At 41.8% G+C, this 16,831-nt stretch overlaps 1 protein-coding gene across 7 annotated transcripts in view; it reads right to left on the bottom strand.

Annotated features, from left to right (window-relative positions):
• The window catches only part of NHSL1 (NHS like 1), a 176,832-nt gene that overhangs the window by 90,173 nt on the left and 69,828 nt on the right, over positions 1-16,831 (bottom strand). For 2 of the 7 annotated variants that reach the window (XM_062622800.1, XM_062622802.1), the window contains exon 1: positions 11,698-12,498. The exons of the other annotated variants lie outside the window; for them this stretch is intronic. In XM_062622800.1, coding sequence (XP_062478784.1) covers positions 11,698-11,902 — 205 coding nt within the window. In that variant the 5' untranslated portion in view covers positions 11,903-12,498. Of the gene's footprint in view, positions 1-11,697; positions 12,499-16,831 lie in introns of those variants that run through there. 7 annotated transcript variants of the gene reach the window in all.

Genomic DNA, 16,831 nt, shown 5'->3' with positions numbered 1-16,831 from the left:
AGGATGAGGGTTTAGGCTGTTTCTGTCTTGCTGCACAGCAAGGCGCATCCCAGTCTGACTGCTAGCTAGCAGGGCTGTTGGGATGTCTGATTAAATCCTTTTTCCTTTTAGAACCAAAGAGATCTGTGGAGATGTATGTTTCTGACACCCTGGATGGGTGCCAACTATTGAAAGAGATTTTATTTTCCAAAGCCTGAATCATTCTGACACATTTCCCTTTCAAACTGTGCATAAAACACACAAACAAAAGAAAAATCTAACAACCCACCCTGAAAAACTATCCAAAGAAACCAGCTGGAGTAGAAGTAAGATTTTCAACGTGAAGGTTGTCACAACCCAACACTGTTTGGTCTGCAGTCTGCTCAAGCACTAAGGAAAGCCAGACCAAAAGGCCAACAGGCCCTGTGGTCCCACTGGTGATAAGAGGGGGAGAGATAAAGAGAGGTCACAGGTTAGCCTCAGTGTATCTCTAAAGCAGCAGCACTGACTCGGAAACCAGGCACTAGCTGAAAAGATATTAACCATTATTGTCATAAGTAAAACCAAATATTCTTGTAACTCCAAAGTGAGAGAAAATATTTTGCTATTATCTCTTACAGTTGATAGTGTGCATTATATTACCCATTCCAGTTGAGGACTGATTAGGGTGGAGTTTCCTCATACAGTGAGGAAGGAAAGAAGTATTTTAAAAACTGTTACAGAAGATGAAATTCACTTAGGGAAAGTCACAGCAAACATAATGAAACAAGTAACTTACTGAAATGATCAGGCTGGAAGTATGTCCTTCAAAACAGAATCCACTGTCAATAATTAGAATAACCCCATGCTTTAACTCAAATGGATAAATACTCACCATAGCAGGAGATGTGTCCTGTCCTGCTAAAATAGTAATGCAGGCAGGTAACTTGTGAAACAAGTGAAATTACCAGTGAAACAACTAGTATAGATCTGGTCACACATCCCGAGATTCGCAGCTTTAGGGCCTTGTCATACTTTTCAAGACTGGCACAAGAAACAGAATTTTTCACATATTGAAATATAGATGAAATAACAATTTTAAGCACTTTTAAGCAACAGGGATGAATAGAACAAGTAACTTACTCAAACAATCAGGCTGGAAGTATGTCCTTCAAAACAGAATCCACATTTGAAAAAGAGCTCTAGCCTATGACTGAAATTTATTTCTAAAACAGCCTTCTTCCAATATAATCTTTGAAACCATTTGAAATTGTTTTCCTAGAGAATTAAACCTAAAACACTGACCTCTTACTTGAAGGGGGGACATAGTTCCACGTTAGTCACATATAAATTCAGGAGCTAAAGTAAAATCTGTTACGTGTGTGTATGTCCTTTTTCACCAAAAGGAGATTTTCAATGAAATGACTTTATTTCTGTTCCTACCCTAGCTATAGGTATACAGGAAGAGTTTTAAATTAGATAATAGACACAGGATTTGTGGAATGGTTTCTGATTACTGCAAACACAAACTTCTTCTGTAATAAACCCAGCAAGGTCTGCAGGTGCAAAGTGCTCGGCATTAAAACTAATAAAATAAATGGGGTTTAGGAATGAACTATCTTCTGCCTTAAGTGAGGAAGAAAACAAATACAATGAAGTCATGAATTAGTTTGCCTTATCTTTTGTTTGCCTTACTCTTCAGACAAAGGGTGCAGAAAGGGCAAAATCTTTTTAAGAGCTGCTGTAGGTCAAGAAAGGAATCTGTAACCAAGCTATCCAAATTCATTAAGGAATTTCTTTGCTGCAGAAGTCGAACAAAGAGGTCATTCCTGGTTGTGTGGTGAGGACCAAAGTGTACAGAAGCTTATCAGATGACAAGGAGAAAACTAATTATTCCGAAACAGTGACTGACAATCCTAAATTTAAAGAGAGGCTAGAGAAGAAATTCTGAAGAAGCCTCGAAAAACAACAGGCAATTCAGTCACTTCAACCTGCTGCTATAAGACCTGCTCCTAAATTAAGAATCCATAGTTTTGCAAGGGTTGTGTGCCAAATTACCTTTGATTAATGGATGCAACTGGGCTGTAGTGATAATGTTTACTGTTTAAACAACACAAAAAAAGGCCCTTGTGGCAATTTCCTTTGCCCAGTCACCTGTGCATTACTCCAGAATGAGCAGGTATACCACAGGTTGATATGGCTTGCTCCTTCAGACTGATGCCATCAGTATTTCACTAGCCCTGTCACAGCAAGCCACTGAGGAAAGCTCTAAGGCCACCTTTGGCCGACTGAGAATATCAAAATCACCCATTATCATCCTGGCATCCAGAGACAACTGTACTGTTACACACTGTCCTACAAGGTGGAGGAGAACAGAACAGGTTGCTTCCTGAAACGTGCACAATTACGGTACATTGTCACCAAATACAGAGCAGTGATCTTTTACTGAAAAGCTCCCCAAGGCTGAAACATCGACCAAACACAAAGGAGCAAGCAAAAAAAACCAGTTTCTCTTTTGCCCTAAGCAATACAACCACCATGCAGGCACACCATCAGTACCAGCTGGGGATCCATCTTCATTCACATCATCAAAATGCTTAACTAACAGACCAGAAACAGTTCACTGAAATTTTGAGCTAAAACCAGCAGTACTTTAAGTAATTCTCTTCTGGTTTGAAGCAACAGGCCAAAATACACCCAAGTCCTTGAAAACAAATTACAAGAATTGGCACTTGGGCATTCGCTGTCCTTGGGTAGCAAACAGACAGCTCTCTCATCAGTAACTATGCGCAGAGCATGGTGGCAGAGCAGGTTTGTAGGTTATTACAGCTTCACTTGTGTGTTGCAAAGGGAAACATTCCTGCATCCCCACCTGTTCTACCTCTTTCCTTTCTACAAATCTGAGCCAGCCTTTAGGCGTTTTCTGCCATCATCCCTGGGATGATGGCATCCCTGGAATGATGGCAGAAACTCAACTGCTTCTTCACTGAGGCTCCTGCACCTGTGTGTGAAGTGTCAGCGCAGAGCAGAGAGAATAAAATCAGTTATTTTTCATTTGATTGATTAATTTAAGAGGTTATCTGCCTTTCCTGAAGTCCCAGCTGAATCACAGTCACAGCCGCCCTCTCACCGTTGGTCCAGCTCCATCACCAGTGGAAGGAGTTGTGCTGCTTGAGCACAGGGGGTCTTTTCCCTTTGCAAAAGCAGATCAAGTTGGCTACAAGTCAAACGTACAATTTCATCCCTGATCCTGCCACTACATGTCAAAATGACCTCATTTTCATTCTGAAACGAAAATGCCATATTTATCATATCTGGCATTATGTGCTTTAGTCAAGGTTAATAAAATGGAGTTAGTAATTCCTGGATGAAAGTTTCTGTGTAAGTGTATGGTATGCTGTAATCACTCACCCTTACTCACTAGTATTTCAGCAGTCTTGACTACCAGGAAAAAAAAACAGATACAAAGGACTCCATGGAAATTACAAGCAAGTACAAACAAATTTCAGTTTCTGTAAGGCAACAGCCTCCACTATTCATTAGTTTCTATACCTATTTCAGGCACTAAATGACAGAATCAAAATTAACAATGTTTTTTCCACAGGTACCTCTTTATTAAAGTCACTAGTTAGGTGCCTACAAGAGTGTGATTCAGAGTTAAGCCAAATACGTAATCTGTGAGCATCCCTGCTGCATTAGGGAGCACCTGCATGTGCAAAATGAAATAAAGCCTCACAGAAGAAAATTCACACATGCAAACAAGCAGTAGGAAACAGAGGCAGCAGGCGAAGGGAGCGGATCTGATGGGACCCAACTGACAGGAACATGCTGCATCTAGGCACATGGTGCTCAGTGGGCAGGTGCTGTTCCTGGCCAAAGCAGCAAGGAGGCCAAGCCATGCCTCCATCCAGCAGCCACTCCTATCAACCCTGACCTGCCAACTGGCAAGCATGCTTTCTTGTACCGCAGTTAAAGGACATGGCCCACAGTCCATGTAAGAAGTGGGAAGAGGGGTCATGTCTGCCTCCCTCCTCCCTTCCAATATACCTGCACACAAATGCGCATGCACTATTATGGACCTGTGTTAACTGCAAACAGGAATAACTTCTGTTCAACACCTCCATGAGCTACTCTCAAGTAATATTCAGCCCTCCCAATCCCTCTGCTTCGGTGTTTGATTTGACAGCTTCTGAACAACTCTGCTGAAAGCTTTCTACGCGCTTCTCACATCATCTTGTTTTGAGTGAATGGGCAAGCCATACACCAGTTGCAATGCATTTAATTCACAGCTCATAACTGTCATTGGTACACTGCAAGTTCATCAAGACTCAATGTCCAGAGAATCCATCTGCTTCAGGGAGATGCAATGCCTGGCAGAAGCTGCCATGCCATATGTAAGGGAAGCTCTAGAAGGAGCAAAGGGTGTACATATTAATTACCTTTCCTCAGGATGAAAAATATGCCATACTCTTATGTGTCCAACATACAAGCTCAGATACTGAAAACAGACCTTGAGTAGATACCATGAGCGTCCAAGCCTTATATCTTAACAGACTACTTCATCTCAGGCTTTGGAACAGCAAGCTACACACAAGGTTATAGACATTTACATTTCAATTCCCCAGGAAGAAAAGAGAAATATAACAAAGGGGTTTCTGTCTGCAAGTGGGCAAGAACGGCTAGCAGGTGAATTAAGAGGTAAGCATCAGCAAAAAAGCCACAGGTGGATGGAAAAGCTAGAGTTCAATTTCTTTATTTTTATTGAGATTCTGCAGCTAAAAGACAAAAAGAAAATGTATTTCACAGTTTAAATTACAAACTGTCAAATCCACCCTTTTTAATTGTTCCAAATATTGTAACAGAAGCTAAATACACTCTTGCAAAATTCATTAACTTTAGTCATAAAACCACATTCTTAACCTTTAACTTCACTTTCTTTTCATTTGTAATGGAGATTGGAGAAAAACAAGTAGCTGTAGTATTTGCAATGTCCTGCCAGAATGGTGAGCTATGCCCATGCTGAAGACAAAGGCCCCCTCAGTTTTAGGGACAATTCATGAAACAGTTGCATAACAACTGCATGGAAACAGAAATTTTCATGTATTCTCTTACTTGATGAGCAGTGTGTAGGAAAGCACATACAGCACGTTGTTTCAGCTCTAACTGTGCATACAATGTCTCACTGGAAAACATCCAGTCAGGAGACTCAGTTTTGACCCTCTACTGCATGAGAAACATTTCCCCAAGTTTTCAGCATAAGGAATAGCTGGATTTAAGAGGGAATGAGAAATATCCTAGGAGCAAGGAAGAGTATGTAAAGTATATAGGAGTATATAGAAGTGTGTACATCACAAGATACAACTTGAAACCATTCATAAAGGTCAAAATAATACATTCTCAGAAGGAAAATCATAGTACCCATAGTGTTTTTCTCCATCACTGCAAAGTAGCAGCAAGAACAGGCTATTCTGTGAAGAGCACTGCTCTAGCTACAGGGCTAATCCAAACATCCAGTAAAGGAAGACATTGGTTTGCAACATCTTTGAAACACTAGAAACACACAGTTAATTCAGGTGCTACTCAATTTGTTTGCATTTCCCAAGACTATGGTCTTCTACTGTGACCAGCCAAGAAAACTCTTCCTGGAACTACTCTGCAAGTGTACTCTGCAAGGTGCGCTACAGAAGATAAAATCAGGCAGGGTCTCCCTTCACAGCAGCACAGAGCTGCCCAGAAGGAACCAGCATCTGCCCTGGGAGCAGCAACCCAAGGAGCTTCATGGTTCTCAAACACCTTGTGGTTAACTTCCCCTTCACCTAACAAAATCAAACTTCTGAGAAAGCAGCTCTAACATGTTGGTTCCTCAACGTAATACCATACAAACGTGTTCTTCCCATCAGCTTCTGCATTATAACAAGAAATATTTCACAATCCCCTGGAAGATTAAGACCATTCAACATTAGACTTACATGAGTATGAGGTTACGGCTGTTGGAGTAGACAGCATATAAACATTGAAACCAGCCACAGTCTACTTGGAAAGGTCCTTTAATACAGAGCGTGGACCTCCAGCCACTGCTTCCTGGAGGCACATGGACTCCCTGGTAGTCAGTGAAGAGGGAGGAACTGCAGCAAATGTTTGGAAAGTTTTGATCAGATAAAAAAAAAAAACAAACTTTATTTTTTCTTTTTTAATACAAAAGTTATCTGTACTATAGAAATAGCAAAGAATTGAAATTTGGCAAGGATTTTCTTGAATGAATAGCAATGATGGCTGGATCCATGTTTTCTTGATAAAGCAAAAGCAGAGATGTGCTTTTGAGCAAATGATTCTGTGATACATATCAACATTTCTTACTTAAACTTAATTTGTTTCTGTAACTTACAAAGTTTTGTAGCAAACCCACTTTCAGTTTCCCCTCTATGGCAATATTTACCACAAATCATGGGAAAGAAGTCAGTTTTGATTACATTTCCATTGATGTACAAACATATAAAAGTTGTTACTTCAAGTTGTATTTAAATGCAGGACTTTCAACTGTCTCCAGCTGTTTTACCAGCATGAAAAGTTTGGATTGCCACTGTATATCATGATAGTTTTACAGAACCCTTTGCTGCACCATGATACAAACGTGCTAAGATAGATAGTACATGGCTCAGTAATTTAAGTAGCACCCCTGCTCCCAGCTGAGGACTGCTTCCATAAAAGCACGACCTCCAATGGTTTCAACCACAAATACTAAGATGCAAACTTGACCATATAGGCAAATTGTTACAAATGCGTGGAACTATACCCAGTTTTATCTTTGCACACAGAACCCATAAAAGGAGAAGGTATGATAAAGGCTAATTTTCTTTCTTGTATCAAATCTGTCATTATTTTTCCACTTAAATATTTAGATTTGTATATGTTTGCTTACATATACAAAATTCCCTGCCTATAAAACATTAATTCCTTTCTTGAAAAAAAAAAAAAAAAAAGATAAGCCTTCCACAGAAAAGTACATAAAACATGTAGTATTTCTTTTGGAGTTATTCCAGTCTCTTATGCAAACACTTTTTGAGGTTTCCATAAATGATTATTTATGGACTTGCCCAAAGCTTCAAGAATCCTTTTCACAAAAACACATGCCCCAACACTACAATCCATCACATATTACTGCTTCTACAAATGTTAACAGCTCCCTTTGGGTTTACAGGTCCTTATCTATGTAGTAACTGCCATGACTTTTCCCCCCTTGGCCACAAGATCTTATGCAGAAAAAAATATTTTTACATTAGAATAGAAACAGCACGTCTGAATTAGCAGTCTTGCTTATGGGGATTTCCTAGCTCTTGGCACTCTTAAATCTCATTATTAAAGAAAAAATGTGATTGCTGCTTTGTCCCTGAAACCTCCTCATGAACTGTGTTCATGACTTAAAACACACCCAACTTAAAAATTCATTTGGACTTCAAAAAAAAAAGGCTGAGCTGCTAACATCAGACAATGTTAGAGTCTAAAATCCCTACCTTGAGTTTCTACAGGAAGCACTGAAAACACAAACTCCTTGGTATTGCAAAAACAGAAGTTCTTGATTCCCGACTCTGCCTCTGGAATGTGAAGGGAAACTCATCCAACAGTATAAAATTTATGCTATATATATTTAAACTGACCACAGGTAGTATAAGCATAGCTGAAGAGCGTAATTTTTACTGACATAGTGAGGCAGTGCAATATTGCTACTGTGACAGAAGAAATTAATTGCTCAGCTCATGGAAATTTAACCCTTTGGTAACCCTGATGTTCTCAGATTGTGACATGCAGTGGGTAGTTAGAAAGTCAACTGATAGCTTTGCTAAGAGTTGTCATCAGGACATCAGGATGAGCTCCATCCGACATGCCACAAGGACACAAAAAGCCGAACCCACAGTAGCTACTCAGGAATTTAAAGGATTTTTAGCATTAAAAGAAAGTTTCACATTTAGACTGTTTTTGAAAGGAAAAAATGGGCATTCCCCATGCTTTTATATTAAGGACTGAGACTTGGCCAGCAGACAGCAGAAAGCCAGTGGCTGCCACCTTTTGAACTATGTTTGATCAGTCTTTAAAAGACCGCAGTTATCTGAGAAATTAGGTTTCTCTGACTAATGACTCTGAATAAGTTTCCCAGGTAGTACAGCCTGCGGTAAAAAGCAGCCATGGCTTTTGACTTTCTTGTGATGCAGAAAGGTTGGAAAGTGACCAAGTTAAATGGACGTAGTGAGTAAAAACTCCAAGCAATAAATAGGGACAGGAGCTGGGAGGGAGAGGGGGAAACCTCCCCACTGGGTGACAGGTTCTTTGGATGCATTGCACATGCTGCCAGGCATGACTGCTAATTGTCGTTCCTCAACACCTGAGCAGAAGATCACTGCTGGAAGGAAGTAACAGGAGAAGTAAGGTCACTGCTCCAGAGAAACATATTCCCTTTCTCTGCATCCCTGCCAGCACAGTGAGGAGATCAGCAAGCCCAGCCGTGAAGGCAGCACTGCTCAGAGCTGCTGTCACAAGCTTTCCTCTTCCAAACCTCAAACCAATAGGAAGGAAGAAAGGAAGAAAAAAATAAACAAAGCAAAACCAACTAACCAAACAAATCAGCACAACTCAGGAAGATGTTCTGATGCTGAAATGTGATTAATGTCCTCTTCTGCAAAGTCGAAGTAAATATGGTGAGATCTGTACCATAAACTCACCTTCATGTTAGTTTCGAAGAAATCTATTTGTCAGTTATTTGTGTTTTTAAAAGAAAACAACAGTTCTAATGTGGTTTTAAAGGAGAAAAACACTCTGAGCTTCAGTCTGAAAACACTTCCTACCCTACAAAGTAAGAAACCTGAACTAAAAATTCAGATTGAAGAAGAGAAACAAGAGAGTTACAGTGTGCTCTCATTTCAAAGGTTCTTCAGCTGACCAGGAGGGAACAGGGCTAAGCAAGAAATGCTTTAAACAAGAAAACTTTATTTTACTACAAACTTTAACATCTCTTTTAGTAACTGCTTTATCAGATGTGAAGACTACTTGGTGCTTGCCACCAGTTCCAAAATGATCTTTAATACTATATAACTTTTAAAAACAAAGAGCAAAGCAGGAGCCTCCAAGTTGACTTCCACACAGAGCTCAGCTGCACAGGACATTCGGGTGTGTCCCAGGTTCATAGTTATCATTTATGTCTTGTTTTTCTTGCTCATTTTAAACTGACAAATCCAATCTCGCTGCTCACCACTGTTTGCAAGTTCTCGTTTGCAGCCAATGCAGATTAGCCGCTTTGCTGGTGAAATACCACGCAACACATGCTGCCTTGTGCCTGTCACCTAGCAGCCCCGTGGGAATGCAGTATGAGCGGGAAAGAGCAATGAAGCGGCAAGAGAATGAGAGGTCTAAAAAGACAGGAAGAGAAACAGCGCTGAAAGAACAACAATTCCTTCATTTCCAGCTCTGTTAATGCTCCTCCTTTACATGTACACTTAGGCAAAGAAAAAGGTAGGAGGAGAGGCTGTGATTTGTCAGGCTTCTCTTTTCACTGATTCACCTGAGGAGGAACTGAAGGCAAAATTATTCTGACAGATGAAATTTTGATTGCTTTTCAGCTAACTTAAACACTCTGGGTTTTATGTAAAACTAGCCATCTTTCCAGCCTGCTGTGCACCTCAATTCTTTCTAGTCTGCATAAATTCTAAGTGATGTGGTTAATTCGAGCACCAAGTACAATGCTGTTTTGAGCCCTCAGTCTTACAAAGGCTGGCAAGCAGCAACGCAACAGTCCAGTGGAGCAAGCTAATTCAAGAACACAAGTATTCATTTATCACATATACTTTGCCTTTGAACACGAACCAAAATTACATCTCAGCCAGGTACCAATATTCGAACTGTTCCAACACTGTGCAAGCCTGACTCACAGTCCTGGGTGAAACACTTGCAGCCATGACAAGTTTCTCCTGCTGGAGTGTATAACCTAAACTCTCTTCAGCCCTGGCATCCCCCACCAGTTTGTCAGCCCCCTCCAGGCAGATGATTCCAGTCAGACAGAACTGCACAGTTAGATTTATGATCCAGCCAGATTTTATAAGTTGAGGCAAATTGGGCCCCGCAAAGTGGAAATAAGCCTTAAGAATATATCCCTCATTCCACCTTCCTTCAAAAAATAACATACAATCATCTCCACTATAGGCAGGCAGGGAAGCTATCATAAGCTTGCTGCCTAATTATGGGAAGAATTCTGGCCTCCCCCTCCAGTTTGTACAATGGGCTTTTTATGTAAATCAGTCAGAAAAACTAATACACCTTTAATCCTTCAGTAAAGCTTCCTTTCCCGTCTCTGCCTTGTGGTGTGAGCGCAGGCTAAGGAAAGCAGCATGAGAAACTTTATGTAAGTTACATAGTGACCAGTAGCAGGAGTACCTGCTGTACCAGCAGGAGTACAGTGGTTCTGCTCCACAACAGGTAAGATCCCAGAGGCATAAGAAGCGTATCTGACATTGCTGAACAGTATCAACATGCCAACAATCAGAACTAAATATTAGCTACTGAGTGCAAATACAAACTCCCTCTTTGGAAGTTTTTCAGGAGCAAAAGGGGTTAAAAATAAATCTTCAAAGCACAGATTAAAATAGTCTTCTAGCATGCTGGGAGCAAAACACAAGGGTATACATCCTGTGTTAGTGTTCCTGCATCCAAACCATTTACTAAAGCCACAATTCAGCCTGACTTGGAACTGAAATTCTGGTCAGACAGCTGTTAACTGCTCCCACAAATGAAAAGAAATAAAAACCTCTGAAGTTCAAATGCCCTTGGAGAACCTGCCTGCTCTTACTGGAGTGACCTTACAACAGAACTGAGTCAACCTTACACTTTCCATTAACAAACTAGTGCTCTGGCAGCACTGGAGAAATTACAACCAAATCACTTCAAAAAGTATTTTTAACCACACACACATATGCCACTGCCTGCCAGCCAGTAAATACACTGCTAACACTAGCTCACCATTTTGGAGGAGCAAACTTCTGAGATTTATTTTGATTTATGGTAAATATGAGGTATGCTTGAATAAATACCTGACAAACTCCATTCAAAATAATGAACATGCACAAAGAAAGCTACTTTTTTAAAGTCCTGTATAAAACACACTGCAGATTTCAGTATTGCAAGGGTTCATTCAGAGCTACCTATCATGCATCCTAGATCTCCCTTCTCTCTGTGGAGCAATTCCCATCACCATACTATCATCTCTTTTATTTTCGATCTGGGACCTCTTCTCAATCTGCCCTCATAAACCTAAACACACTTAACGTTTTCCAGTAGGACCACAAGGCAGTCATCCAAAAAGCCACCTAGGCTGTTACAAGTGAAGTCTTAAATGGCTTTTGGTACCACATAATGAGGAGAGATTCCTGCAGCACCTGCCCAGAGGATCTGCCATCAACAACTATCGGCTACAAGAAGCATAAACAGAACTTACCAATGCACCACACAGTACCTTTCTGCTGCCCAGATGGGAAATTAAAGGTTTTCCTGTTGATTACTATAAGCTGTCACAATTTTAACCTGAGCAAAACTTGGCAAGGCAGTGCTGCTCCTGGGCTTTTTGTGCTGCCCTCCTCCTCCTACCCCACCTGCGGCTCCCAGCTCCCAGTGGGACCTGAGCAGCTGGACAACAGCACGGACCAGAGGCTGATACAGCAGCAGCTATTGCAAGGGTTAAAGAGAAAGCTGAAGAGTCACCTTTTCTCTGCTGGCTCCTGTAGATCCAGTTCTCATCATCCTCGTCTACCTGCTGCACGCACATGGAGGAGAGTTCACCATCACTGCGAAACAATCTCTTTGTCTGCCTTGACAAGGAGGAGAAATTTATCCAGCTTACAGCACGCGAGAGGGAGCCTGGGTTTTGTTTGAGTTTGAAAGGTCTTGAAACACACTCCTTTTTCATTTTCTTTCAAGCCAGCTACTGGCCTCAGTTCCAAACAGACCTTTCTGAAATCGTTCCTGTCCCCCTTCTCAGTGGTTTTCGCGGGAGGCTAAACAATTTCAATCCAATTTCCGTCCAGGTTTCTTCTCGCTGCATTTAAACCAGCAACAGTGTGGAGGTAGGTCACCGTGCCAGCACAGCTCCCCTGAAGCTGTTTTGATACAGCACTTAGGGAGCTGCCAAAGAAAACAAAGGGCAGAAAAGCAGCAGAAAGTGGCACCTTGCAGCAGCAGCTCAGAGAAGCATGTAACGGCTGAGAAGAATATAGCACTAAGGCACGTGTTTTCCCCATTCCCCACTCAACAGCAAAAACTGTAGCTCCACTCTTCACCCTGGCATCGCTCCCCAGGAGCATGCATACATTTCAGTCCTCTCTTCTGGCTCACCAAAAACACCCCACAGGGACAAAAGAAGAGGCAGAGATCACATCACGGCATGGCACAGCTCAGGAGGGACAATGGACTGGCCACACTTCTGCCTCCTTGTTCTGGCTGCCCTGCTCTTCCTTAGTGAGAAAAGCTGGGTGAAGGAGCTCCAGGAAAGCTCTCCTAACAATAAAACAGACTGCGTGGCTATCGCTTAGGATTAGAGTGAAATACGATAGGCTCGCTCTCCTAAGAGCACGACCACAGAAGCAAAACTCCTCCTTTCCTCAGCCTGCTCGGTGGCAGCACAAACTTCTGATCGCTGAATGCAGAAATACAAAAGCACTTGTGTACCTCTGCCTACTTGGAGAGAGGAACAACAAAACTCTGGGGTGTCCTGAGCAGCGTGCCGAAAACATCAGTGCCCCTGTAACCTGTGGTTTATTTAAAGAGACATTCGTGCACAGGCACAAACAAAATCTGCAAGTGAGCAGGCATTTCTAGTAACCACACAGCCACTGGTGTGGCTGCAGCTCACAAACCAGGTTTCAACTCCCAGCTATGCTGTGTTCTGCCACCTTCTCTTTAGGCTAGCTACTGGAAAAAGCATTATAAAGTTAGGGTCTACTGAAAGCTGCTGCAATGCCAACCACTTGCCCTGCATGCTGACACCAATGCTGCTTCCTGGAGGGAGTAATCCTGGAAGTGGGTGAGGTAAATGCACCGTTTTAAAGCAGACAGAAGTTGGCAATACCAAGGTATCCCAATACCCCTGTTTTTTGATGGGATCTGTTACCAAGGTAAGAGCTGACAAAAAGCACACAGGCTTGTATCTTGCAGAAGAAAAATAGATGTGAACATATGAGATATCGAATAAAATCAGCTCAGTGAATCCAAAAGGAGATACTGATAGTGAGGACCCCAGGAAAAAACATAAGAACAATCTAAAACAAAACCACCAAAACAAAAAGTGCCACCTATCTGAAAGATAAGCATAAATGCCTTAACATCCTCATAGCTGCAGATGATGTTAGGAAAAGGACAAGCAGCTTAAGGAAACAAGGGTACAGGGTTCCAGCTCCTAAGATGTCAGTCCGGCTTACACTACTGCAGAACACGCCCCAGCCCCCTGGCAGATGCTCTCGCAGCCCTTTGGATTCTGCTGCACAGCCACTTCAAAACCATTAAAAACAAAGGCTCCAGCTTTTTCTGAAACTTATGGTTCTCTGACTCATAACAAGAGGATAAGGTTTAACCCACTGACTGGGAGGCAAAAAGCTAAGTACTGTATCAGATTACCCTATGAATCAACCAGGCAACCAAAGTGACCTTTGGCTCCTACTAACACAGCACAATGGGCTGGCCAACTGTCTTCTGTAAATAATTTAATAGGCTGCATTTAAATTGAGCTTGCCCAGCGAGGTAATGTGTATGTACATACACAATTTCCCAAAGTCAGTGGTGGTGTAGTAGGGTTGGGAAGGAGTGCCCAATGGGAGCAGGCACTGCTAACACTTGCTTTTCTGTCTGTGTCACCAGGTCTTTCTATTATGGAGGGTTTTTGTCTTAAAAAGACACCACTCCTCACCCCTGATGAGACAAGAGACTTGGGTGTGGTTTTTTTTTTGGAGGGGGGTGTTTTGTTTTTATTCTTTAGGCCTTTTGCTCAGAAGAAGATTTGGAGAATGTGGGGTGACATACCCCTAGACACCCAACACTAGAATATCCATTTTGGGGCAGTCCATGTTCGAATAGCCAGGATATAATGTGAAAATCAAAGAATCAAAGACCATGTTTTAAGTGTTTCTTTTGAGAAAGAGCAAACATTTGGAATTGCCAGTACTGCAAAGTACACAGAACTGTAAACTACCACAGCTGTACCGGCTAAATTATACAGAGCCAGATGTATAAAAACCCTGCTAGGAACTGTAGAATCAGAGTCATCTCTGTTCCGCTGTACTACTTAGAAGATTAGAGAAACCAACAAGAAGGAAACCCTTTTAGGTTAACCCAAAATACCAGGGTAAATCCCAGAGACCTGCCCAGTCTTGGCAGCAGTTTGATTTTAGGAATTTTCCTGACCTGTCTGGAGCTCTGCCTTTATATCATGGTGCTGAGTCACACCTTGGTGATGCAAGGGCAAAAATACTGCTGTGGGTGATTGCCCATAACATTTCCACTGTTACTGTTACTGTAAATACAAAGTGATGCAATGCTTTGCTCAGAGTTTGGCATCATGATATTTCATTGCAGAAAAAGATCCACTACCACAGAACGCTTTTTATTTGTAGGTGGCAAGAAGCTTAATATCTTCATACATTGTTGCCCATGTGGATCAAAAGTAAATTTCCCAAGATCAAGAAAAAATAGTGATTACCGTCTGAAAACCACCACATATTTAGGCATTAACATCAACGGAATTGCAGCTTAATCCATGCTTTAATCAGTAGCCAAACACAAGGCCAAGGATTTGGAAATTTTAGCAACTGACACACTTTAGAGGATTAATTTTGTAAAATACTCTACAAAGCCATTTAAGAGAAACCAGGTACCTTCTAATGAGCTTAGCTAGTTTTCCAACCTGTTTTCTCCCTTATGAAGTCATCATACAAGTAAGCAGCCTTTACATTTTCCAGGCTACGCATGTAAAGATTAAGGCATTGTTTTTTGTTCACTTAATACAAGCCCATCTTAGTAAAAAACCATGAAGGAATCACAGAAGTAATTCAGGGTTTGAAGTAGGAAGCTAAATTGCTTCCTCCTCTTTCCCTTTTCGTTATTTTTTAGAGGTGAACAAAAGCAAATATGCACAGCCTCAAATGCCATCAGGATTTCTGCCATCTATCACAACCTGATCATCAAAGAATTCTCTCTGAAAGTTGTTAAGAAAACACACGTTTATGGCTCAAAGCTACTGCGTTCCCCTAAGGCCAGCAAACAAAAAAATTATTGCATGGAAAAGGTTTCGGTTCAGTGTAAAAAAACAATGCTACGGAAAAGCAAAAAAAAACAACCACCCAACCTCAAAACCCCTCAGAAGTGCTCTGGTTTTGTTTGGGCTGTGGTTTTTGGCACAATTCACCTGTTAATTTAATTCCTACATTTCCTAGTCTACCATTTCTGATGACTCAAGCAGACAGTAACAAGGGTGATTTACAGCCACTGCTCCAGCACCAGGGAGGACACCTCTCTTGGACTTCCTGGGTGTTTTCCTTCAGGTGGTAACAGCTCATCACCAGCTAGTCATAAAGCCATTTGGATTAAGCACTGTCCAAAGCCCATTGAAAACACCTTGCCTGCAGACTCAACCCTTTGCTATGCAGCTCTTGCTGCAGGCAGCAAAGGGCAGGGGGTGCTCCTGTTGGCCCTAAGAGAGCCTCCACCTCTGAAACTGCCCCAGCACCACCAGATCTGCTACATATGAGCACCTCCCTGGTGCCACTCATCATCTCCAAGCAGAGATATATGGGAACGGCGGTAGATGTAGAAGCCTTGTGAATCTGACCTCCACCAGAGCTCTCTACAGTGTGCCTGTTCTTATACAGGTATCCTGTAAGATGCTCACATAGCAAACCCACAAAGTAACACACATTCCTGAAGGATTATTTCCAACAAAGCAGCCACAGAGAGCTGTCGGTATTACAACAGGGCCTCAATCTTCCAGTTAAGATTCTGTTCCTTCTTGTGCAGAGCACATAGCAAGAAACTTACTTCCAATGTGAATGGACCTGAAAGGGGGGGGGGGGGAGTTAAGAAGGAAAAGGAAAAAAAATAAAGACTCTTGCCCAAGATCACAGAAAGGATAAGCAACAAAGCCAAGAAAAGAAAGTAGGTCTCCTGGCTACTGGCCTCGCAGCCTACTTAAGTAGGCCCTGCCTCACACAAAAACATGCCTATTAATTGCTTCTATCACAACCACTACAGCACCTCTGAATGTCCTAATTACAAATTAAAATCTCCTTTCTCTTTTGTTACTCATTTTATCCTTTTGGGTTTTTTCCCCAACTTAAAAATATACCATGCTACTAATGATCACCTGAAAGAGAAGATAGTTCTGCACTGTAGGGCTGCTTCAAGCATCCCATCCACATTTCAAATTTGATTAGGTCTGTGGGGAAAGGAAAGCAATAAAAAATAACAAATCAGACTGCAACAACCACAGAGAATAAAACAGGTTTTGGACCAGTCTGCATGATGCACCTGCCACCAGCCTCCCCCCCCTTCAACTTCTGTACTCTGGAACGATTCACTGCATCAGGGTGGGCAGTATTTCCAGGGTGGTGTGTGAGCAGGAAGTGCAGGCAGGGATCCAGCCACCCCGCTGTGAAGTCCACTCCAACTAGCCGAGGGATGCTGGGGATAGTGAGATGCCATTAGCAACACAGTTATGGTGACACACACACTCGTGATTTGGCTTTTAGCAATTTGCTTATAGAAAGCTGTTATTATCTCTGCTCAAAATGTAATTAACAATTTTAGTGTTTTATGACTCGGGCATGACAGCTCACTAATTAAAGACAGGTCT

This window comes from Pezoporus occidentalis, unplaced genomic scaffold (assembly GCF_034315485.1).
Source record: "Pezoporus occidentalis ecotype Australia unplaced genomic scaffold, CSIRO_AGI_Poc_V1 ctg248, whole genome shotgun sequence".
Taxonomy (NCBI): Eukaryota; Metazoa; Chordata; class Aves; order Psittaciformes; family Psittacidae; genus Pezoporus; species Pezoporus occidentalis.
The sequence above is the reverse complement of the archived record's forward strand: the minus strand, read 5'-3'. Positions and strand labels throughout refer to the sequence as shown.